Source organism: Babylonia areolata, chromosome 11, assembly GCF_041734735.1.
Source record: "Babylonia areolata isolate BAREFJ2019XMU chromosome 11, ASM4173473v1, whole genome shotgun sequence".
Taxonomy (NCBI): Eukaryota; Metazoa; Mollusca; class Gastropoda; order Neogastropoda; family Buccinidae; genus Babylonia; species Babylonia areolata.
Genome location: NC_134886.1, coordinates 19,166,022 through 19,190,813, shown reverse-complemented (window position 1 = coordinate 19,190,813; position 24,792 = coordinate 19,166,022). Strand labels below are relative to the sequence as shown.

Below are 24,792 nucleotides of genomic sequence, written 5' to 3'. Positions count from 1 at the left end.
TATTTCTTGTGTTAGAGGTTTGGGGCTGTTTTGAATGGTGGGGGAATATCTCTTGTGTTAGAGGTTTTGGGCTGTTTTGAATGGTGGGGGAATATCTCTCGTGTTAGAGGTTTGGGGCTGTTTTGAATGGTGGGGGAATATCTCTTGTGTTAGAGGTTTGGGGCTGTTTTGTGTGGTTGGGGAATATCTTGTGTTAGAGGTTTGGGGCTGTTTTGTGTGGTTGGGGAATATCTTGTGTTAGAGGTTTGGGGCTGTTTTGAATGACGGGGGAATATCTCTAGTGTTAGAGGTTTGGGGCTGTTTTGAATGGTGGGGGAATATCTCTCGTGTTTGAGGTATGGGGCTGTTTTGAATGGTGGGGGAATATCTCTCGTGTTAGAGGTTTGGGGCTGTTTTGAATGGTGGGGGAATATCTTTCATGTTAGAGGTTTGGGGCTGTTTTGTATGGTGGGGGAATATCTTTCATGTTAGAGGTTTGGGGCTGTTTTGAATGGTGGGGTAGTATCCCTTGTGTTTGAGGTTTGGGGCTGTTTTGTATGGTGGGGGAATATCTTTCATGTTAGAGGTTTGGGGCTGTTTTGAATGGTGGGGTAGTATCCCTTGTGTTTGAGGTTTGGGGCTGTTCTGTATTGTGGGGGAATATCTCTTGTGTTTGAGGTTTGGGGCTGTTTTGAATGGTTGGGGAGTATCTTGTGTTAGAGGTTTGGGGCTGTTTCGAATGGTGGGGGAGTATCTCTTGTGTTAGAGGTCTGGGGCTGTTTCGTGTGGTGGGGGAATATCTCTCATATTGGAATGGAATAGAATAGAATGTTTTGTTGTCTTAAAACTGTAAGTTTCATAAGACACAATCAAATATAAACATGTTATGAAAAGAAACGTTCATAAACAAAGTTCGCCAGCATTGGCTGTAATTCTTTTACTCAGAGTAAAATCAACTTGCTTAGGCCTTGGTATTTGGGTGACATATAATATGCATTATAAAGGTTTCTGTATTGGCATTTTGATGATGATTTGGATATATAATACCTCTAATACAGTGTGGAAGTAAGTAAAAGAAAGCATCTGTGTTGATTACTCATGTATTTCATGTATTTTATCACCTTGTATTGGAAGACTTCTTGTTATGAGAGATTTCTCTGAGGGGAATTTGGGCTGTTTTCCCCAGGGAAAGCGGATCTGATCACCACAGTGCAGGGCTATCGTCTTTTTGTTTGTGGGTTTTTGTTGTTGTTGTTGTTTCTGTCTGAGTCTGCAGGTGTATTTTACCATCAATTGAATTTTTTTTTTTTTTACAGAATTTTGCCAGGGCAACCCTTTTGTTGCCATGGGTTCTCTTAGATATGCTAAATGCACACTGTACACTGAACTTTGGTTTACCATCTCATCAGAAAGTTTCAGTTTTTTTGTTTTTTTTTATTGTTGTTGCTGTTATCTTTACAATGTGATTAACTTCAAGCTTTCTTTTCCAATAATGTAGAAGTGGTCTACTCATTGCTCCTTATTATGATATTATAATGCTGTCACTCGCTTTCGCTTCATCCTTGATACCATTACTGTAATAATTGACATAATTGATGCTGTTGCTATGTTACAACTGGTCTGTTTATTACTAATGTCATCTTAAATCATCATGATTACTGCAGTCAATAATATTTACACATTGATTGATTGGACAAGTTTGTTTTTTTTTGTTGTTTTTTTTTGTTTTGTTTTTCTTGTTTTCTGTATTTGTTGATGTTGTTGTTGTTTTGTTATGTCCTGTTTTGTCTTTCTCTCTGTAGTGGATGCTACTGTTCAGTTTATATCGTTTGTTTCATACTGTTCTCTGTATTGTATACATGTCTTTGGAAAATTATATAATAAAAAAAAAAGAAAGAAAGAAAGAAAGTTTCAGTACATGCACTTTCATTCTGAGCGGCCATGGTCCAGATCCACAAACCTTTCGGTATGGCATAAGTCGTGCACTTTCATTCTGAGCGGCCATGGTCCAGATCCACAAACCTTTCGGTATGGCATAAGTCGTGCACCTTCATTCTGAGCGGTCATGGTCCAGATCCACAAACCTTTCGGTATGGCATAAGTCAGTCCCTTTCGATTTCACCAGTGCTTTTTGTTTCCTTTTATTTGTTTGTTTTGTTTGACAATATAAATTGCTTCTTGTAATATTATGGAAACAAATTCTGTGTTTGGAAACTGTGTTGCCGCTGTTGTAATTCTGGAACAAATGTATTGGTTGTTAAATTGAGGGGGGGGAAAAGGATGCATTAGAAAACTGATGTTGCTGTTGTTTAGATTTTAGAGCAGGCATAGATATATATTACAGTGTGTTAAATCATACGTTTTGAAAAATGCTAAGGAAAAAAAAAAGTTTTTTTTGTTGTTGTTGTTTGAGATGTTGTATTGAACTGTTGTTAAAAATCTCTGGACATAGAACTGTGCTTAGGAAACAAACATTGGCAGTTTTGTTTTGTTGTTGTTGGTTTTTTTTTGTTTTGTGTTGTTGTTGTTTTTTTTTGGGGGGGGGGTTTGTTTGTTTGCTTTTGTTTCTTTGTTTGTTTCTTTGCTTTTTTAGGTAAACACACACTCAAAATCAACAGCAATACAGTGAGTGCTAAACAGTACGTAATTGAATAGAATGTCTTCATTATCAAGTGTCTTTGGGTCACAAGGAATGTAATGAAGTAGCAAAACATTAATTAGGGTGGTTTAGAAGGTTCCAGAAAAGCAGACAAGGCTCACAGTTAATTTTGTCAGAACCTGTTTCAGCCACGGTGTTCTCTCAGGCTGGGAATGTGGCGCCCACATTTGTCACACAGGTCAGTTCACAGCAATGTTCTTGTTTTTTTCTGTCTGTTTCTCTGTCTGTCTCTTTGTTCACAAAATGTATTGTGTTCGTTTTAGTCTTGATGTTTTGTTTTCATCACAACTTCCAAGATTCTGGAATATATACAGTGTATTGTTTTTTTGTTTTTTTCTAAGTGATATTGAATAATGGTTAACATTGCAGTCTTCTGGATATATATGGCTGGAGTCCTTAATTTTTTGTTCTTGTTTTTTTCTCTTTTTTTTTGTTTGTTTGTTTGTACATTCTTTTCCTTGTTGCAGAAGTTTGTTCGTTTGTTGGTTCCATAATCATAACCACAACTTTCAAAATTGTGTAAACCCACTGACTGGGACCACTTTCTTTACTGGACAAAGTTTTCAATGCCTTTTCTTTAGCATATGATGCGACCCCCTGTCCACGCGCTTTCCATGTGGTCCAGTTAGTAAATCATTATCGAGTGGAAAGGATTCTTCTATCTGATGTATGCACATTTGAATAGTATTTTTATAATCTAGGCTCATCAAACTAACCGTTCAGTGTCTGTTTATGTGCATTGAACCAAACTCCAATGAGGGACGTCAATGGATGTCTTATAGGCACTATGGCAACACTTTTTGTAGGTCATCAGCTGTCTTATTTATAGGCACTCACCTGTTTAAAAGGAGTAATGTCTCCACTTGTGTGTCCTTCAGCCCAAGGGGCTGTCTGTAGGGGTGAAACCTTGAAAGCACACAGCTGTTTAAAAGGAATAATGTATGTACCTGTGACTTTTGTTGACTAGACAGTGCACTGCCATAGGCGACTTTTGTCAACATTGAGGGGTCATGTTAAGACCATTTTTCATTTTCACATTGTAACAAACTTTGACAGCTGCAGTGACGGGCGCAATAGCCGAGTGGTTAAAGCGTTGGACTGTCAGTCTGAGGGTCCCGGGTTCGAATCACGGTGACGGCGCCTGGTGGGTAAAGGGTGGAGATTTTTATGATCTCCCAGGTCAACATGTGCAGACCTGCTAGTGCCTGAACCCCCTTCGTGTGTATACGCAAGCAGAAGATCAAATACGCACGTTAAAGATCCTGTAATCCATGTCAGCGTTCGGTGGATTTTGGAAACAAGAACATACCCAGCATGCACACCCCCGAAAACGGAGTATGGCTGCCTACATGGCGGGGTAAAAACGGTCATACACGTAAAAGCCCACTTGTGTGCATACAAGTGAACGCAGAAGAAGAAGAAGAAGACAGCTGCAGTCATTTTCCTGCCAATAGAACAATAGAGCAATGACTAACCTTTGCCCCCTGGCTGAGTTTGAAGTGAACAAGTCCAATGTGTTCTTTTTGACATGAACCGAAGCCTGTGACTTGGAGTATAATTTCTAGAATATTTGAGGAGTGTTTTTCATGTAGAAACTTGGTGATGAAAGATTTTAAAAGAATAATGTCCCCACCTGTCTGTCCCACCAGTCCAAGGGTCAGTCGATAGCAGTCAGACCTTGAAGACACACACCTGATTAGAACTGATGAAAGGAATAATGTCCCCACGTCTGTCTGTCCCACCAGTCCAAGGGTCAGTCGATAGCAGTCAGACCTTGAAGACACACACCTGATTAGAACTGATGAAAGGAATAATGTCCCCACCTGGCTGTCCCACCAGTCCAAAGGGCAGTCGATAGCAGTCAGACCTTGAAGACACACACCTGATTAGAACTGATAAATCATAAAAGGAATAATGTCCCCACCTGGCTGTCCCACCAGTCCAAGGGTCAGTCGATAGCAGTCAGACCTTGAAGACACACACCTGATTAGAACTGATAAATCATAAAAGGAATAATGTCCCCACCTGGCTGTCCCACCAGTCCAAAGGGCAGTCGATAGCAGTCAGACTTTGAAGGGACACTCGTCTTCTTCTTCTTCTTCTGCGTTCACTCGTATGCACACGAGTGGGCTTTTTTATGTGTATGACCGTTTTTACCCCGCCCTGTAGGCAGCCATACTCCATTTTCGGGGGTGTGCATGCTGGGTATGTTCTTGTTTCCATAACCTACCGAACGCTGACATGGATTACAGGATCTTTAACGTGCGTATTTGATTTTCTGCTTGCATATACACACGAAGGGGGTTCAGGCACTAGCAGGTCTGCACATATGTTGACCTGGGAGATCGGAAAAATCTCCACCCTTTACCCACCAGGCGCCGTCACCGTGATTCAAACCCGGGACCCTCAGATTGACAGTCCCTTTAACCACTCGGCTATTGCGCCCGTCACTCGTGTTCAAAAGGAATAATGTTCCCACCTGTCTGTCCCACCAGTCCAAAGGGCAGTCTATCGCCATGCCCATCCAGGCCCAGACGCAGCTGGTGAACTCTCAGTCCCCGATCCGCCTGACGCAGCCCCAGCTGGTGACCAACACGGGGCAGATCATCCCTTCCCAGAACATGCTGGCCAACCCTGCTCTGCTGCAGGCCATGGCCGCTGGACTCCATCCGCAGGTCAGTAGTCAGCATGCTTGACCCTCCTTTTTTTTTTCTTTTTTTTTTTTTTTTTTTTTGGTTGGTTGGTTGGTTTTTTTCCTCTAACAACAATCATCAAGTGCACACACACACACACACACTTTTTGTTGTTGTTTTTTCCCTGGCTTTTTTTTTTTTTTTTTTTTTTCGCTATCAACAACAATCATCAAGTGCACCCTCTCCACTTTTTTCTGCAAAATTTATTTAACCATTTTTGTTATCTGTTTTGTTTTTAATTAATTTGCATCTTATTTTCTCTGTCAGTAGTCATCAAGTGCCCCCCACCCCCTTTTTTCTCTGGCCTTTTTTTTTTTTTTTTTTATTTTTTTTTTATTGTTGTTGTTTTGTTTTTGGGTTTGTTTTTGTTTTGTTTGGGGTTTTTTTTTGGAGGGGGGTGTGGGGGTGGGGGGGTGCATTTTTTTTCTATATCAGCTATCATTAACTTTATCCCCTTCTTTTTTTTCCTCCCTGCCATTTTGATTTTGTTGGGTTCTTTTTTGGCATTTTCTTTTCCCTTCCAGCATTCATCAAGTTTTCCCTGTTTTCCTTACATTTTTTGTTATGTTTGTTTAGTTGTTCTTTTCTCTTTTTTTCGTTTTTTTTTTTTTTTTTTTTTTTGTTTGTTGGGTTTTTTTTACACATTACAACAATGACAGTGCTGCTAACATGCAGCAGAGTTGGGGTTTTTGTTGTTGTTGTTGTTGTTTTTCACTTTTCGTTTGTTTCGCTTTTTGCATTTTTTTCCCTGGCGATTTATTTTTGTTTTGTTTTCTGGCATTTTATTTTCCCTGTCTGAATGATGATTAAAGACTATGACGATGCTGTTTAGGTGCTACAGAGGTTTTTTTCAGCTGTTGTTGTTTTCGTTTTGTTTGTTTGTTTTTTTTCCTCGAGGACTGACTAACCGTGTTGGGTTAAGCTGCTGGTCAGGCATCTGCTTAGCAGATGTGGTGTAGCATGTGTAGATTTGTCCAGTCACAGTGATACCTCCTTGAGCAACTGAACTGAGCTGAACTGATCAGAACTTCTTTGTTTCGATGATGATGATGATGATGAATGATGATGACAGTGCTGCTAAAGTGCTGTGGAGGTCCATTTTGGTTTGGGACAACCACCCTCACTCCCTCTTTCCAACCTTCCTTTCTTCCTCGTTTCTTTCCTCCTGTCTTCCTCACTTGCTTTCTGCCTTGCTTTCCTCCCTCCTTTCTTCCTTCCTTGCTTTCTTCTTCATTTCTTCTCTCTTGTCTCTCTGGCTTCCTTCTTTCTTACTTCCTCATTCCCTTCCTTCCTTCCTGCCTCCCTCTCTTTCTCCTGTCTGCAGTTCTTTCTCCCTTGCTCCCTTCCTTCCTTCCTTCCTTCTTCACCTTCTGTCTTCCTCCTTTCTTACTTACTTTCTTCTTTCCTTCCCTCCTTGTCTCCCTCTTTTTTTTCTTACTGCTTCCTTCCTTCCTTCCTTCCCCCTTCTCTCCCCCTTTCTTCCTTTCTCCCTCCCATCCTCTTTCTCCTTCATTCCTTCCTTGCCCCTTCTTTCCCACTTCTTTCCTTTCTCCCTTTCTTTCTTTCTCCCTTTGTTCCTCCCATCCTCTTCCTCCTTCCTTTCCCCTTCCTTCCTTTCTCCCCCCTTCCTCCTTCCTTCCTTCCTTTCTCCCTTTGTTCTTCTCATCCTCTTCCTCCTTCCGTCCTTCCCCCTTCCTTCCTTTCTTCCTCCTTCCTCCCATTCTCTTCTTCCTTCCTTCCCCCTTCCTTCCCACTTCCTTCCTTTCTCCCTTTGTTCTTCTCATCCTCTTCCTCCTTCCTTCCCCCTTCCTTCCTTTCTCGCTTTGTTCCTTCCTACCTCCCACCCTCTGTCACCTTCCTTCTTTTCTCCCTTTCTTCCTCCCTCCTTCCTTCCTGCCTTTCTGCCTTCATTCCTTCCTACAGCTGTAACAGCAGTGCATGTGTACTGATGTAGGTGTGGGGCCTGACCAACACAGGACAGTTGGTGCAGCAGACCATGCTGGACAACTCCAACACTCTGCAGGGCAGCGCCAACCCTCAGGTAACCTTCAACTTAAAGGCTGCACAGACAATGGAAAAAAAGACCATGTAGATGGGTAATATTTATACAGAGCTGTGGTCGGTACAGGTAAGTTTTACCACCGATCAAGGCAGCACAATTGCGCAAAAACACCCTGTAGATGGATCATAGTTATACAGAGCTGTGGTTGTTAACTTTCACAACCATCAAGGCACACAAAGTAAACCCTGTAGATGGGTAATAGTTATACAGAGATGTGGCTGGCATTGGCAACTTTCACCACCATCAAGGCACAAATGCTCAAAAGTAAACCCTGTTGATGGGTAATAGGTATACAGAGCTGTGGCCGATATAGGTATCCACCACCATCAAGGCACAAATGTTCAGAAATAAACCCTGTCGATGGGTAATAGTTATACAGAGCTGTAGCTGGTATAGGAAACTTTCACCACCTACATGGCAACACACATGCTCAGAAATAAAACCTGTAGATGGGTAATAGGTATACAGAGCTGTGGTCGGTGTAGGTAACTTTCGCCAGTGTCAAGGCACAATTGCTCGAAAGTAAACCATGTCGATGGGTAATAGTTATACAGATCTGTAGCCATTATATGTAACTTTCACCACTGTCAAGGCAGCACAATATCTTTAAAGTAAACCTTGTAGTTGGATAGTAGATACACAGAGCTGTGGTCGGTTTTGGTAGCTTTCACCACTGTCAAGGCTCACATGCTCCAGAATTCATAGATTTAGTTATGTACACATGTAGAGGGGACATCCCAGATAGAAATCTGTTGTGACCAAAAGTAACAGAGTAAAATACAATACAATACAGTGCTTTGCCCCTGTAATAGAATCAAATACAATTCAATACAGTACTTTCCCCATCTGATAGAATATGATACAGTACATTACAGTACTTACCCTCTGATAGAATACAATACAATACAATGCAGTAGTTTGTCCCTCTAATAGGATGCAATACAGTACTTTGCCCCTCAAATAGAAAAGAATACAATACAGAACATTACTTTGCCCCTCTAATCGAATACAATACAGTACTTTGCCCCTCTAATAGAATACAATACAATACAGTACTTTGCCCCTCTAATAGAATACAGTACAGTACTTTGCCCCTCTAATAGAATACAATACAATACAGTACTTTGCCCCTCTAATAGAATACAGTACAGTACTTTGCCCCTCTAATAGAATACAATACAATACAGTACTTTGCCCCTCTAATAGAATACAGTACAGTACTTTGCCCCTCTAATAGAATACAGTACAGTACTTTGCCCCTCTAATAGAATACAATACAATACAGTACTTTGCCCCTCTAATAGAATACAATACAGTACTTTGCTCCTCTAATAGAATACAATACAGTACTTTGCCCCTCTAATAGAATACAGTACAATACAGTACTTAGTACGTTGCTCCTCTAATAGATACTTTGCCCCTCTAATAGAATATGATATGATACAGTACTTTGCCCCTCTAATAGAATATAATACAATACAGTACTTTGCCCCTCTAATAGAATACAATACAATACAGTACTTTGCCCCTCTAATGAATACAATGCAGTACTTTGCCCCTCTAATAGAATACAATACAGTACTTTGCTCCTCTAATAGAATACAATACAGTACTTTGCCCCTCTAATAGAATACAATACAGTACTTTCGAGTACTTTGCCCCTCTAATGAATACAATGCAGTACTTTGCCCCTCTAATGAATACAATACAGTACTTTGCCCCTCTAATAGAATACAATACAGTACTTTGCCCCTCTAATAGAATACAATACAGTACTTTGCTCCTCTGATAGAATACAATGCATTGCTTTGCCCCCCCTAATACAATACAGTACAAAACAGTACTTTGCCCCTCCAAGTACAATACAATACAGTGCTTCGCCTCTCTAATACAATACAATGCAGTACTTTGCCCCTGCCTCCCCTCCCCCCCACCTTCCCCAGGGCATGCTGACGCCCCAACCACTGCTGACGGGGCAGGGCCAGTCCCAGACCTTCCTGGCCGGACAGGGGCTATACCTCAGGCCCTTGCAGCCCGCCCAGCAGCTGACGGCCGGCAATCTGATGGCCGCGGCCACGGGCATGCAGGGCTTCACCACCACACTGAAGGGCGGCAAGGTGCAGCTGGAACCCAGCAGTCTGCAGCAGCAGCAGCAACAGGCAGCAGCAGCAGTGCAGCAGCAGCAGCAACAACAGCAGCAGCAGCAGCAGCAGCAACAGTTGAAGACAGTGGCAATGGGGATGGCTGCGGCGGCTGGCAAGTCTGGGCAGTTGAGTGGTGAGTCAGTGGTGGTGGTGGTGGTGGTGTTGGGGTTGGTTTTTGGGTTGGGTTGGTGTGTCTGTGAGTTTCCATGGTGGTGGTTTGGGTTCAGTGTGTGTGAAGAGAGGGAGGGTGTGGCAGGGAGTTGTGTGTGTGTGTAAGTGGTGTTGTTGTTGTTCATCAGTTTTTACATTTGTTCACTAAGAGTGATGGAAAGGGGGGTGGGGTGGAAGATGGATGGTAGTTTTATGAGCTGGATAAGGGAAATATGGCCTGAGTTGTATAATTTTTCTCTGTGTGTGTCTGTGCATGTGTGTGTCTGTGAGAGAGTTTTAAAACAGTTTTCAAACTCAGCGTTTCAAAACCCAAACGAACACCGTGTCAGAAACTGGTGCGTCGTTTTGAGTGCTCACGCCCCGTGTTAAAACCAGATGCTGTGTCTGTCCTGTGGGCACACTGCACACAGGGACCCTCCGCCCTGTGCTCTTTGTGGCAGGGTCCACGCTGGGCAAAACCATCCTGCCCTCCACCACCCGCGGCCCCACCATCACCGCCAAGATCCAGCCCAACACCGCCGGTGCCGGCGTCCCGGGCTCGAACCTGGGCCCCACAGCGCGCCTCAACGTGCCCACCATCGTGCCCAAGCAGAAGCAGCGTGCCCGCATCACCAGCAAGAGTTCGTCGGGGCTGACCCCTGCCACCCCCATGGCTTCCGTGGTTAGCTCTGGGGGCAACGTGCAGGTGGGGTGTGGGTTCTTTTTCTCTCCTGTTAGCTCAGACGGGACAGTAGGCCTGTGGCGTTTTGCTGGCCAGGGCTGGTTGGACTGTCTTGATTTTAACGTGCTCTTTTTTTTCCTGGCCTTGTTTCTTCTTCTTCTTCATCCCTCCCTCCCTCTCTTTCTCTCTCTCTCTCTCTCTCTCTCTCTCTCTCTCTCTCTCTCTCTCTCTGCCTGTCTCTCTCTCTCTTGCTTTCTGCATTGATTTCTCTTTCCACCAAAGGTTCATTCTTTTTTTTTATTTTTTTTTTTTTTTACTCCATTTCAATTTTAGTTCATTTTTGTTGAAATTCGGGTATCATCACTTTCAATCTTCAAGCTGTGAAGACATCCACCACATGCTTACATTGTACCTATATCAGTACAGGACTTTTCGTTCAAAATATTCTTGTTGTCCTGTTCGATGATGATGATATGGATACTTATATAGTGCCTATCTTTGGTCAGAGACCAAGCTCTAAGCGCTGTACAAACATGGAGTCATTTGCACAACAGGCTGTATACCTGTGTAGAGCCAACTGACAGCTGCCATTGAGCACTTACCATTCATTTCCTGTGTCATTCAATTAGGTTTAAGTTACACACACACACACATACACACACACACACACACACACACACATATACGCACCACACAGACATGTAACATTTATACACTGTAATATGTAACTATTTTGTTTATTTACCCCACCATGTAGACATCCATACTCCAATTTCGGGGGTGTGCATGCTGGGTATGTTCATGTTTCCAAAATTCACGGAACGCTGACATGGATTACAGGAACTTTATCACGCATATTTGATCTTCTGCTTGCGTATACACACGAAGGGGGTACAGGCACCAGCAGGTCTGCATATACGTTAACTGAGGAGATGGGAAAAATCTCCACCCGTTACCCACCTGGTGTGGCAGGGATCAAACTTGGGCTAGAATCCAGCGCTGTAACCATTTTGACCACACCACCCTGTTTCTCAGTAAGTGTGGTGTATAGAATACTCTCCAGGTGCCCGGGTGCAAATGCTACAAAAAGTTGGCTATGGCACGCAAATTTTCTGTTGAGAGTGCTCTGTTGGCACTCAAAAATTGATAGAGGTAAAAGAAAATTAATGAAAACACACACCAAAAAAGCAAGCTTGAACACGGTCGATCGTAATGTAAAGTATCGTCTGCTGCAGCTCGCTTCGCAGAGCAGCATCTTTGTGCATGCACAATTGGATGTTGACGTTCATGGCACGTTAGCGATGAACGATTTTTCCCATCTTCAGTGTTAAAAGAAAGGCTCCCGAAACAGAGACATAAGCTCAGGATGACAAAAAGAATAAACAGCTGGAGTATGAATCAAAGCACCAGCACTTGTACAATGAAGCCTGGCAGAATGACTTTCCTTGGCACATTTTATTTCATTTTATTATGCTGGCACCCAAAACCACAGTTGGGCACTCAAATGTTTTGTTCAGAGTGCCTGACTGGCACTAAAAAAAAAAAAAAAACGAGTTAGATTCGAACCCAGCTCTCTAAACCATGGTGCAGGTGGCAATCCCTGTCGTACTGTCCTCGGGGGCGGGGACGCTGTCTGGCAAAATGATGACTGCTGCTGCAGCTGCTCCCCACGCTCAGTCGTTGAGCGTCGCCTCGGGGATAGATTCTGGGTCGTCACCTTCCACTGCTCCTTCCGGTCTCAAGCCAGAGGCTGGTGTTGCCCACAGTGGTGTGGCGCCCCTTGTGGCTTCCTCGGAGGCGTCCGTGATGTCGGCACAGAAAGGTTCATCACACCCTGAGGTATGTGAACACTGTCCTATAAACATCTCAGTGCATACAAAGCCCAGGTCTGTTATATGGATGTGAAACACGGGGAATTGAGAATCTTCATGCGCCAGAAAAACTGCAAATGTCGCATGCAGCAAAGTAAGGCCAAATGAATACGCTTAATAGCAAAAAAAAGCGTAAGACGAGACAGAGCGTAAACCTGACAAGATGGCGTGGAGAGCCTTGGCCAAAGGAATGATTCAGCGCTTATAGCTTTTAGAGGTGTTTGATTGGCTAAGAGCGGACCGAGCAAGACAGCTCGTCTTTTCACTGTTAGCCACACGAAATTTGGCCAAGCAGAGCAAACCGATAGGCCTAGTTTGCATCAGTTTGACATGGTAAGTATATGTATCACCAAACATGGAGTATAATACAAACTCCTCCTTTTCCATCTACACTGAAACAATGTCAAATATGCTACTTGGAAAAACAGTTATATATCCCATTTCAGTTCTTACGAAGTGTAGAATGGTGCGTTTTTGGTCAGGATTAATTGACAATGCAACTGATAAATTATGTAAAGCATATTCTGTTTTATACAGATTATTTTCATGTACAGATTTCCCACCAAAGTGGCTAGACTTCATCAAGAATATTTTGATTAACAGCGGTGATGACTGTACTTGGTTTTCACATACATTCCATTGTAAGGATTTCTTTTGTCGAAATATCACGCAAAGTCTAAAAGACATGTACATTCAGTCATTGAGAAAATCGCTGGATGACGGTACAAAATGTCCGTTCTATAGGAGCATCAAACCCAACTTTTGTCAAGAAAAATATATCTCACAACTTCCAGATACTTACATATCCTTTGATAAAGTTTTGTTGCAGTTACCCTAAACTGCAGATCGAAATAGGAAGAAGAGAAGGTGAAAACAGAGAAAACAGAATTTGCAAGGAATGCAATATGGGTACTGTTGGGGATGAATTTCATTTTTTATTTTATTTAGAATGTCACAAAAATTCTGTAATTCAAAATAAATTGAAAACACATAAATATGAATCACATATGTCAATGTTCAGTTTATGCAGTTTATTCAGTGCTGTTTTGTTTATATTGATGATGATGAAGGAGGAGGAGGATGACGATGACGATGACGTTGCTATGGAGGTCCCTTTTGGTTTGGGACTGCTTGACAAGGCTGTACTCTACGCTTCCTGTCATAATGACATCCCGGCGTTAACCAGACATGAGAGATACAGACACTTGCAGTGTTTGGTCAGGTAATTAGAGCAACACACCCAAAAACGCATCCTTGAAGTGGATGACACTCGACTGTGGTCCCAGTCTCCCCATTTAAGCCCACAGCACACTCAGCTCTGGATAGGAGCCGGCCACGGGCCAAAAAACCCACCTCCACTGGGATTTGAACCTGCATCCTCCCAGCCGTCAGTCCGTGATGCTAACCACTTCACCACGGCGGCTGGTCCTTTGTGCATTCTTAGCAAAGTTTCTCCTTTTGGCCTGAGGTTAGTAAATGCTGTCCTGTAAACACCTCTGTGCATATGAAGCCCAGTTTGTGACCTGAGGTAAGTAGGATGTTGTCTTGAAAACACCTCTGTGCATATGAAGCCCAGTTTCTCTTTGTTACCCGGGTTACGTAAATACTGTCCCATAAATGCCTCCTTGCATTCAAAGCACAGTTTGTGACCTGGGGTAAATAAATACTGTCATGAAAACCTCGCTATGCATACAGAAACTCAGTTGCTGGGGTTTTTTGGGTTTTTGGTTTTTTTCTTATTACCCGAGGTAAGTAAACACTACCTTGTACATGACCATGTGCATTCATTGCACAGTTTTCCCGTTGTGACCCGTAAGGTAAGTACCTTTAAGGTGAGGTAAGTAAATACTGTCCAGTAAACCTTTCTGTGCATACGTTGCCTAGTTTCTCTTTGCACTGTTATTCATGTGTTTTTTTTCTCCTCTACTCTGCATACATCCATTTCGTTTTTCTGTTGGTCAGTGATGTTTTACTTTCTTTTCTTTTGCTTATACTTCATGCTAACGATATGTATAGATTTCTACCTACATCACATATTTAAATGAGTATTTATGTATATACATACATTCACAGGACTTAATGTAAGACTTTCTTGTTGTTCTGTTGACTTTGTTGTATTTGTTATATTTCAAATGAATTACTGTCTAAATTAACCTGAGGAAAGCAGTGTTGTTGCTTTTTGTTTTTAATTTGTTTTAAGAAATTGTCATGAGAAGAGCGTCAACACCTTGCCAGCTTTTCTGTCGGTACAGTTGGATCTTGAAAAGTTAAAAAAAATATTTAAAAGAAAAAAATGGATTGTATGTCTTTGCCTTTATGTAATTTTTGATTGAAAGATGAAGGGAGTGAGGTTAGAGGGTAAGGAAGCTGAATAAAAGGGAAACGATGCACAACTTACGTGTGTGTGTGGTGCATGTATTTTTGTGTGTGTGTGTGCACAGGGGGAAGGAAACAAGGACACAGCTCAGGCCGAGTCAGAACCCGCCCCAGCCACGCACCCACACCCCCACACCCACGCCCACCCACATCCCCACTCAGTCACGGACCTCACCCCTTCCTCCCACCCTTCCTCCTCCTCCACCTCAGCCACCTCCCTCACCACCACCACCCACACCACATCCACAGCCGCTAACAACACCAGCACCACCACCAACACCACTGTGGTGGCGGCAGTGATGAAGATGGAAACGGCAGCACCCGCCTCACACCCCCCTATTAGCATCGCCCCCACACCTCCCACCCTCGGCCTCCAGACCCCCGCCACCACCACCGCGGCATTCACCTCCCCTCACACGCCAGACAGCGACGCCACGCCAGAGCTGAAGATCGTTCTGGAGCCGAAGGAGGAGGAGATGATGAAGGAGGTGAAGGAGGAGGAGGAGGACATGGAGACAGAGCCGGAGAGGCCAGTCATGGCCGTGGAGGCGTTGCCAACAGGGGGCGCTGCCTCTGCCGCAGGGGGGGTCGGCGGTCCTGTGTCCATGACGACGCTGGGGTCATCCGACACCATGATTGCGACGTTCGCCTCCTCCATCCCTCCCTTCATGGAGAAGCAGCGGGCCATCGTCAAGCCGCAGATCCTGACGCACGTCATCGACGGCTTCATCATCCAGGAGGCGATGGAACCCTTCCCTGTGAGTTTGAGGAATGATGATTATGATAATGGTAATGATGACGACTATGATGATGATAATAATGATGATGATTGTTATGATGATAATGATGATAACCCTGACGTACATCATTGACAGCTTCATCACCCAGGAAGCGACGGAACCCTTCCCTGTGAGTTTGAAGATTGATGATTATAATTATGGTGATGATTATTATGATAATGGTAATGATAATAATTGTAATGATTATAATAACTGCAGAGATGATAATGATGATAATAATAATGAATTGTACTTTATGGCGCAAACTCTCCGAAGATGGGCTCTGAGCGCCTCACATGAAACAGGACATATATACTAGTGCATTGTACAACACAAGAGCACAAGAAGACATAGAAGTGGAAAACAAGATCAGTATCCTCCAATATAACAAATTGCAGATATATGAATGATAGCAGGAAAAAGGCACAACACTCTCTCTCTCTCTCTCTCTCTCTCTCTCTCTCTCTCTCTCTCTCTCTCTCTCCTATTTTTTCTTCTATTTTTTTTTTTTTTTTTTCATTGATGGCTTGATGTAAAAAAGCAATTGTTTCTTATTCAATTTACCATCATGAAATAAAATCTTGACTTGACTTGACTTGACTTGACTTGACTTGACTTGACTTGACACACACACACACACGCACGCACGCACACATGCACGCACACGCATGCACGTGCTCAAGCACCAACCCACAAGCGCACACAGCACAGGAATACTACAATGATGGCGGAGGTGGGGGGCGGGGGGGGACACAAGGGGAGTGCAGAGGGGTGGGAGGAGACAAAGAACTATGCTTCGTCACATCCAAAGGCCATTTTGAACAGGTGTCCTCTTTTGAAAGAGGACAGGAGTTGGTGAGTGCCGGAGAACCAGGGAAGAGAATTCCAAACAGAAGGTGCTTGATGCTGAAAAGCCCTTTGACAGAATGTCTTTGAAGAGACTTGGGGGACTCGAATGAGCTTTTCTCCAGGAGACCTGAGAGGACGGGATGGAGTGTAAATTTGAAGGACAGAAGATAAGTAAGATGGGAGGGAACCTCCAAAGTGGTGTTAAGCCATTATGCCAGTACACATAACACTAAGAAGAAGAAGAATGATGACACACAGAAGTGAAGTAGAAAAAAAAAAGATAATTATACTATTAACAGAAATAGATACAACAATTATAATAATAATAATGATGATGATGATTATAATCAATAATAATAATTGTCCAGGCAGGCTTGAGATTCTTCAGACTATAGTCTGACTAGGGGAACATTTGGAAATGGTAGGTGCTTGTAATCTAGAAAAAACACAGTTGGCACTGCACTTTGTAGCGACACGCCATCCATTGGGAGAGCAGCCTGGATCTCACACAGAGAAGTATGTTGTGACACAGAGTGATATAAATGCAATACAGTACATTAATACAATGTAGTAAATTTATAAATGAATAAAACGGTCTGTTCACAGGTGCAGAGATCGTCGCTGCTGACGGAGTTCGTGCCGCCCAAACCCACACCCCCTGTTGAGAAGGACTCTGAAGACGACACAACGGAGAATGACGATCAGCCGCCCCCATTGTTGGACAAGTCACAGGGTGAGTGGGGGTGGTGGGGGATGTGACCTCCTCCTCTCCCTCCTTTCTCTTCCCTTCTCCCCTTACCCCTGTGCACTGCTTTTCTGGCTGTTTCTGCAGGACTTGTTTAGAGTTGTAAAAAGTCTGGAATGGTCTTGGGGGAAAATGAGAGAACCATTTTGAGGGTTTGAAAAGTCTTGGGAATTTTTTTTAAAACACCTGAATATTGGTACTGTCCATCTAATGAAGAAGAAGATGAAGATTTTTTTTTTTTTCATAACTTAAGTTTGTTGCTGTTTTTAAACTGAAGTAATAGTTGATGTGGTTGCATCATTGCAAGTAGTACTTAATTCTAGCTTTTTGTGTTTAACGGCCTGAATGATCCAGCAACAATGATCCGGCAACAAAAGGGGAAAGAATCTTCTTTGCGGGTGTACTTAATGCTCACCTTTTTGTCGTCAACAGCATAAATAATCCAGAAACAAAAAGTGGGGGGGGGGAGGGATATTTTTGCAGGTGGTATTTAATTTTGGATAATGCAACAAAAGAAAGAAGAAAAAAATTGTTTGCAGGTGGTACCCTGTTGCTAGCATTTTGTGTGTTGAACAGCATGGATGATAACAGCAACAAAAGAAAAGATACTTACTGCTAGCTTTCTTTGTGTTCAGCAGCATGAATGATCCGACAACAAATGGGGGAAAAAAATCGTTGCAGGTGCTACTTAATCAGTTAACGCCAGATTTTTCTGTCTTCAACAGCAGGGATGTTCCGGCAACAATAGGAAACAAAACATATCTTCTTTGCGGGTGGTACTCTGGTACTTTTTGCCAGCTGTTTCTGTGATCAGCAGCATTGATGGAATAGCAACAAAAGGGGAAAAAAAAGTGTTTTCAGGTGGTAATTATTGCCAGCTGTTTGTGTGTTGAACAGCATGGTTGATAGGCAACAAAAGAAAAAAAAGTTTTGAAGTGGTACTTAACCCTAGCTGCTTGTGTGTTCAGTGTGTGTTCAACAGCATGGTTGATAGGCAGCAAAGGAAAGAGGCAAAAAAAAGTGTTTGCAGGTGTACTTAATGCTAGCGTTGTGTTAATGGGATGGGTGATAGGCAATAAAGGAAAGGAAAAAAAACCTTCTTTGCAGGTGGTACTAAATACTAGTTTTTTTTCTGTCTTCAACAGCCTGGATGGTAGGGAACAAAGAAAAGAAAAAAAAAATGTTCAGGTGGTACTCAGTGCCAGCTGCTCATGTGTTCAACAGCATGATTGATGACGCAACAAAGGAAACAAAAAGTGTTCACAGGTGGTACTCAGTGCCAGCTGCTCATGTGTTCAACGGCATGATTGATGACGCAACAAAGGAAACAAAAAGTGTTCACAGGTGGTACTCAAATGCCAGCTGTTTCTTTGTCCAGCCCACTTAGGGGGCCCGGGGGAGGACGTGAGGAAGTGTGAGTTCTGTAACAAACACCGACCCGCTGACCTCTTCCGGAACTCTGGGCGATTTTGCTCCACCGCCTGCTCCAAGCGCTACAGCGTGGCCTTCACTAAGCGCGCAAGTAAGAAGGGTGATTGGTTCCAGGCTGCTTGCCTGTGCTGCTTGCTGCGGTGGTGGTGGTGGTTTGGTGCCGGTCACGATCAGTTATGTTGATGGTTTTGATCAAACTTCTTCTTTTGCGTTCATGGGCTGCAACTCCCACGTTCATTCATATATACACAAGGAGGCTTTTATGTGTATGACCGATTTTACCCCTGCCATGTAGGCAGCCACACTCTGCTTTCAGGGGTGTGCATGCTGGGTATGTTCTTGTTCCAATAACCCACCGAACTGACTTGGATTGCAGGATCTTTAACGTGGGTATTTGATCTTCTGCTTGTGTATGCACACGAAGGGGGTACAGGCACTGGCAGGTCTGCACATATGTTGACCTGGGAGATCGGAAGAATCTCCACCCTTTACCCACCAGGCGCCGTCACCAAGATTCAAACCTGGGACCCTCAGATTGAAAGTCCAACGCTTTAACCACTCAGCTGTTGCACCCATTGTTTTGATCAAACTATGCAGGTGTCATGGTGAAACTGGATGAACATTGCTTCTTTTTTTTTTTTTCTTTTTTTTTTTTTTGTTTTTTGTTTTTTGTTTTTTGGGGTTTTTTTTTATCCTAATGACTGTGGAAATAGATCAGTGTATTGACATATATTATTGTGAAGGTGTAGACAGTGAGAGGCGGAGATTATATAAGAACACTTTTGTGAGACATCAATTTTTACCAGAAGAAGTCATCAGCATCCCAGATTTACTTTTTTTTTTTTTTTTTTTTTTTACTGTTTTTCTATTCCTAGAGGAAATCAATATTTTTTTTTACTTCAGATTTTTTTTTTTTTTTTTTTTTTTTTTTTATTCTCTTCCAGAAGGAAATCAGTATTTTTTACTTGGTTCAGATTTTGGCATAGATTTTCTTATAAGATGTGGGTGAACCGGTCCTTTGATGTTATTTCAGTTTACCTTTTAAACAGTACTTTGGTTTCTCTGTGACTGGTTTCTGCACTGTGCACTCCATCAGTGCAGCTGCACCGCAGTTTCTGTGGACCGGCCCTGCAACAGCCAGTGCACTGCTGAAGCCACACTTTGTACACACAACACACACAGCGTCATCAGAAACACACTTCATCCATTACAAAAACTATGAGGAACAACAAAGAAGCTAAAGGCATCAAGCTAAAAAGCACAGAGTGAGAAAACAACTGATTGACAAAATGAAACAGACTATGCTCACTGCAGTGCTGAAATATCTTGAATCAGCCAAAGGGAAGTAACCAGGTGTTATATTTAATTCAGTGAAAGCGAAACTGAACATGCCCACCTCAATACAGAAATGTCGACAATCAGCCAAACAGAAAGCAACCAGGTGTAATTGATAAATCAGTGAAAGTGAACATGCCCACCTCAAAACAGAAATATCTTTTATCAGTCCAAGGGAAGCAACCAGGTGTTTTAGATAATTCAGTGAAAGTGAAACTGAACATGCCCACCTCAATACAGAAATGTTCATAATTAGTCCAAGGGAAGCAACCAGGTGCAATAGATAGATCAGTGAAGGCGAAACTAAATACAGAAACATCCATTATCAATCCAACAGAAGCTGCCAGGTATGACAGATAAATTGGTGGAAGCGAAACTTAATATAGAAATATCCCTAATCGGCCAAAGGGAAGCAACCAGGTGTAACAGCTACACCAGTTGTAAAAGGCGAAGCGGAATGAAGAAACGTCCACAATCCATCCAAGGGGAGCAACCAGGTGTTAGAGATTTCTTCTTCTTCTTCTGCTTTCGTGGGCTGCAACTCCCACGTACACTCGCATGTACACGAGTGGGCTTTTACTTGCATGACCATTTTTACCCCGCCATGTAGGCAGCCATGCTCCGTTTTCGGGGGTGTGCATGCTGGATATGTTTTTGTTTCCATAACCCACCGAACGCTGACATGGATTACAGGATCTTTAACGTGCGTATTTGATCTTCTGCATGCGTTTACACACGAAGGGGGTTCAGGCACTAGCAGGTTGACCTGGGAGATCGCAAAAATCTCCACCCTTTACCCACCAGGCGCCGTCACCGTGATTCGAACCCGGGACCCTCAGATTGAAAGTCCAACGCTTTAACCACTTGGCTATTGCACCTGTCTGATGTTAGAGATGAATCAGTGCTGGTGGCACAAAGTGTTCAGAACTGAGGGGTGACTGACTGGCCCCCTTTGTGGGTGGCAGGGCAGTACCCAAGTGGAGTGATGGCCTAGAGGTAACGCGTCCGCCTAGGAAGCGAGAGAATGTGAGCACGCTGGTTCGAATCACGGCTCAGCCGCCGATATTTTCTCCCCCTCCACTAGACCTTGAGTGGTGGTCTGGACGCTAGTCATTCGGATGAGACGATAAACCCAGGTCCCGTGTGCAGCATGCACTTAGCGCACGCAAAAGAACCCACAGCAACAAAAGGGTTGTTCCTGGCAAAATTCTGTAGAAAAATCCACTTTGATAGGAAAAACAAACAAAACTGCATGCAAGAAAAAATACCAAAAAAATGGGTGGCGCTGTAGTATAGCGACGCGCTCTCCCTGGGGAGAGCAGCCCGAATTTCACACAGAGAAATCTGTTGTGATAAAAAGAAATACAAATACAAAGGGGAGCAACCAGGTGTTAGAGATGAATCAGTGCTGGTGGCACAAAGTGGTCAGAACTGAGGGGTGACTGAGTGGCCCCCTTGGCGGGTGGCAGGGCAGTGCACAACATGAAGCGGGGTGACTGACTGACTGAAGCCTTTTCAGGGAACTCGGGGGCCGGCAAGTTCATCCCTAAGAAGAAAGTGCTCAGCGTGAAGAAGGGCTGGCGCTCAGGACACGGAGGTCGTCTGGCTTTCAACATCAACATGAGGGTGAGTTGATGGGCGTTTGTTGTTTAGCTGCCATCAGAATCATCACTTCGCTGTGAGGGGGTTTGTTTTGCTCCTGTATTCACTTAGCGTTCACTTAGCTTTGAGTTCTTTTTTTTTTTTTTTTTTTTTTCCTTTCTTTCTGGTTTTTGCTGCCATTTTCACTTAGCTTTGAGGGATGTTGTTTTGGGATGGTGGGTTGGTTACTTCGTAGATGATATGACTTTCTCGACAGCTGTCACTCTGTCATTAGGGAAAATGACTTAACATGTTTAAGTTTACCACAGACACATATGTACACACGCACAAACTCACAAACAGACAACCTATAATCAGGGTTATTACAAAACTCAACTCACGGGGGGTAACTAGTCACATGTACTTTCGTTTTCTCCCCTTCAGTGGGGCAGTAGTTTGCACAGGACAGGGAATAAGACCCCTTCCGGAGTCTGAGACTAAATGAGACAGCGTTCACAAGGCGTGGACATTCATTCCTCCAGTCACACAGAGGAGTGGAGGGGAAGAAATCAAATGTGGATGCAGCCAAGCCATCACATAACATGACAGTACGTTAGACAGGAAGACATGGACGTTAGCTCTCCATATGGATGAGTGGAGGGGAAGAAATGTGGATAATTATAGCCAAGCCATCACATAACATGACAGTACGTTAGACTGGAAGACATTGACGTTCACTCTATACATAGATGAGTGGAGGGGAAGAAATGTGGATAATTATAGCCAAGCCATCACATAACATGACAGCACGTTAGACAGGAAGACATGGACGTTCACTCTTCACATAGATGAGTGAAGGGGAAGAAATATGAAAAATTATAGCCAAGCCACCACATAACATGACAGTACGTTAGACACAAAGACATCAGCGTCACTGAGCCGTGTCCATTCCAACAGCCTCCAGCCACAGAGATGAGCAGCTCCAACAGTGGTCAGGAGACCAGCTCCTCGGCAGCCTCCCCTCCACCCCAACAGGACTTTGATGTCGACATGGACACCCCCAAGACTGACCCTGCCAAGTGGAATGTGAGTTGGGAGGGGGTGGGTGGGTATGGGGGAGGGGGAGGGGGTTGGGGGGGGGAATGTTTGGAAACTGTTGGGAGTTCTGAGGTCTGAATGTTAGTTTGGTCAAGGGGGTGGGGATGGAAGACCTGAGGTGTGAATGAACTTGTATTGCTTTGCTGTGTTGTATTGTGGTGTATTGTATTGTGTTGCCTTGCATTGTATCGTTTTGCTTTTGTGTTGTATTGTAATATTATGTGGTTTTGTACAGTATTGTACTGAATTGTGTTGTGTTGTGTTGTAATGTGTTTTATTGTTTTGGATTGTGTTGCATTGTATTTTATCATTTTTTGTTGAGCTGAACAGAATTGTATTGTTTGTATTATGTTGCATCATATTGCATTCTGTTGTGTTGTATTGCATCGTATCATAATATGCTGTGTTGTTTGCTTTTGGTTATACTGGATTGTATTGTATTGCATTACATAGTGTTTTATTGCATAGCATCGCAATCCGTTGTGTTGTATTGTATTGTATCACAATACATTGTGTTGGATTGCATTGGGTTATATTGTATTGCATTCTGATGTGTTGTATTGCATCATATGCTGGGTTGTGTTGGATTGTATTGCATTGCATTGCGTTGTGTTGTATTGCATCGTATCGCAATGCGTTCTGTTGTATTGCATTAGGTTATATTGTACTGCATTATATGGCATTGTGCTTTCTGGTATTGCAGGTGGTGGAGGTGTACGAGTTCGTCAAGAACCTTCCGGGCTGCCAGGAGTACGCGGACGAGTTCCGGCAGCAGGAGATTGACGGCCAGGCCCTGCTGCTGCTGAAGGAGGACCACCTGATGACGGCCATGAACATCAAGCTTGGCCCAGCCCTCAAGATCTGCGCCCGCATCAACTCCCTGCGGCAGGAAGCGCTGGGCGGCAGCGGAGCTGTGGGCGGAGGTAGCGGGGGTGCTGGCACACCGACTGGCACACCCTCTGTGTGATCGGCAAGGGGGTGGGGTGGGGTTTCTGTGTGATTGGCAAGGGGATGGGTGGGGCTTCTGCGTGATTGGCAGGTTTGGGTGGGGGCTTCTGTTTGATTGGCAAGGGAGTGCGTGTGGCTTCTGTGTGAATGGCAAGAGGTGGGATGTGGCTTCTGTGTGATTGGCAGGGGGCGGGGGCTTAGTCTTGTACACTACCTCTTGTTACTGGTGGTGGTGGTGGTGAATATTTTATTCTTGATTAGTTGTGGCAGTGTAGATAATGTTTATGTTTGTACTGGGAGTGAGAAACAGGGTTCGTACATGACTTTTGAGTCATGGATGTCTCCAATTTTGAGAAAATATGTTGTGCTCTTCAGGATCTGGGGGTGGGAAGACTTCGTTGTACACACACACACACACACACACACACACACCTCTTGTTGCTGGTGGTGAGTTTGGATGGTTGTGCCTGTGTAGATAATATATATATATATATATATATATATATATATATATATATATATATATATATATATATATATATATATATATATATATATATCTGTGTGTGTGTGTGTGTGTTTATGTATGTATGTATGTATGTATGTATATATGTATATATTGGAGTGAGAAAGGGGGGAAGAGAAGAGGGGTTTGACTGAAGCTGGCTTGTGTTCACTATTCACCCCTTCCTCTCCCTCTCCCCCTTCCTCTCAACCTTGACCTTCAGTGGTGGTTTGGATGCTGTTCTTTTGGACGAGATGATAAACTGAGGTCATGTATGCAGCGTATAGCTAGCACACGTAAAGGAACCCATGGCAACAAATGGGGTTGTCCCTGGCAAACCATTTTACAGTGAAAACAAATGAAAACCAACAGACCGAGAAGAAGAAAAAAAGAGGTGGTTTTGCACTGTGACGATGCACTCTTTCCGTCCAGGGGGAGCAAGCTGAATCTGGTGTGACAAAAAAAATGATACAATTCAATTCAGTACAATACAATACAGTACAATACATACCTCTGCTGTTGAACATTTGAATGGTTGTGTCTGTGTACATATTGTGTATATATATGTGTATATTAGTGCCAGAAAAGAGAGGGTGTGGCAGGGTTGTATGCCATGGTGCTGTTTACTTAATTCATTACATCGGTGCCAGACTGTCGACTGATAGGAGCAGCCGGCCATGCATTTCATGTCAGAGAAGGGTGGGTGAGACATGTTGGTCTTGAATGGACAGAGGGAGCAGTACAGTGCGTTTTGTGGTGAACAGTTTCCAAAGAAGTTCTGCACATCAACATTGCCTTGTTTTTTTTCCTTTGTTTTCTTTCTGTCTTTCTTTCTGTTTTGCCTCCAAGAATATTGTCCAAAACAAGCCATTGTAGTGTCAGTCCATGAGTATAGACATGACATT

General features: G+C 43.4%; 1 protein-coding gene across 1 annotated transcript in view; it reads left to right on the top strand.

Annotated features, from left to right (window-relative positions):
• Positions 1–23,910, top strand: part of LOC143287592 (uncharacterized) — a 31,812-nt gene extending 7,902 nt beyond the window's left edge. Inside the window, exons 5-16 of the mRNA XM_076595701.1 lie at positions 2,767–2,816; positions 5,134–5,313; positions 7,286–7,372; positions 9,337–9,670; positions 10,149–10,393; positions 11,960–12,208; positions 14,682–15,374; positions 16,851–16,977; positions 18,368–18,511; positions 21,275–21,381; positions 22,294–22,422; positions 23,138–23,910. Of these exons, the coding sequence (XP_076451816.1) occupies positions 2,767–2,816; positions 5,134–5,313; positions 7,286–7,372; positions 9,337–9,670; positions 10,149–10,393; positions 11,960–12,208; positions 14,682–15,374; positions 16,851–16,977; positions 18,368–18,511; positions 21,275–21,381; positions 22,294–22,422; positions 23,138–23,401 (2,609 nt within the window). The 3' untranslated portion in view covers positions 23,402–23,910. The remainder of the gene's footprint in view (positions 1–2,766; positions 2,817–5,133; positions 5,314–7,285; positions 7,373–9,336; positions 9,671–10,148; positions 10,394–11,959; positions 12,209–14,681; positions 15,375–16,850; positions 16,978–18,367; positions 18,512–21,274; positions 21,382–22,293; positions 22,423–23,137) is intronic.
• The last annotated feature ends 882 nt before the right edge of the window (positions 23,911–24,792 follow it).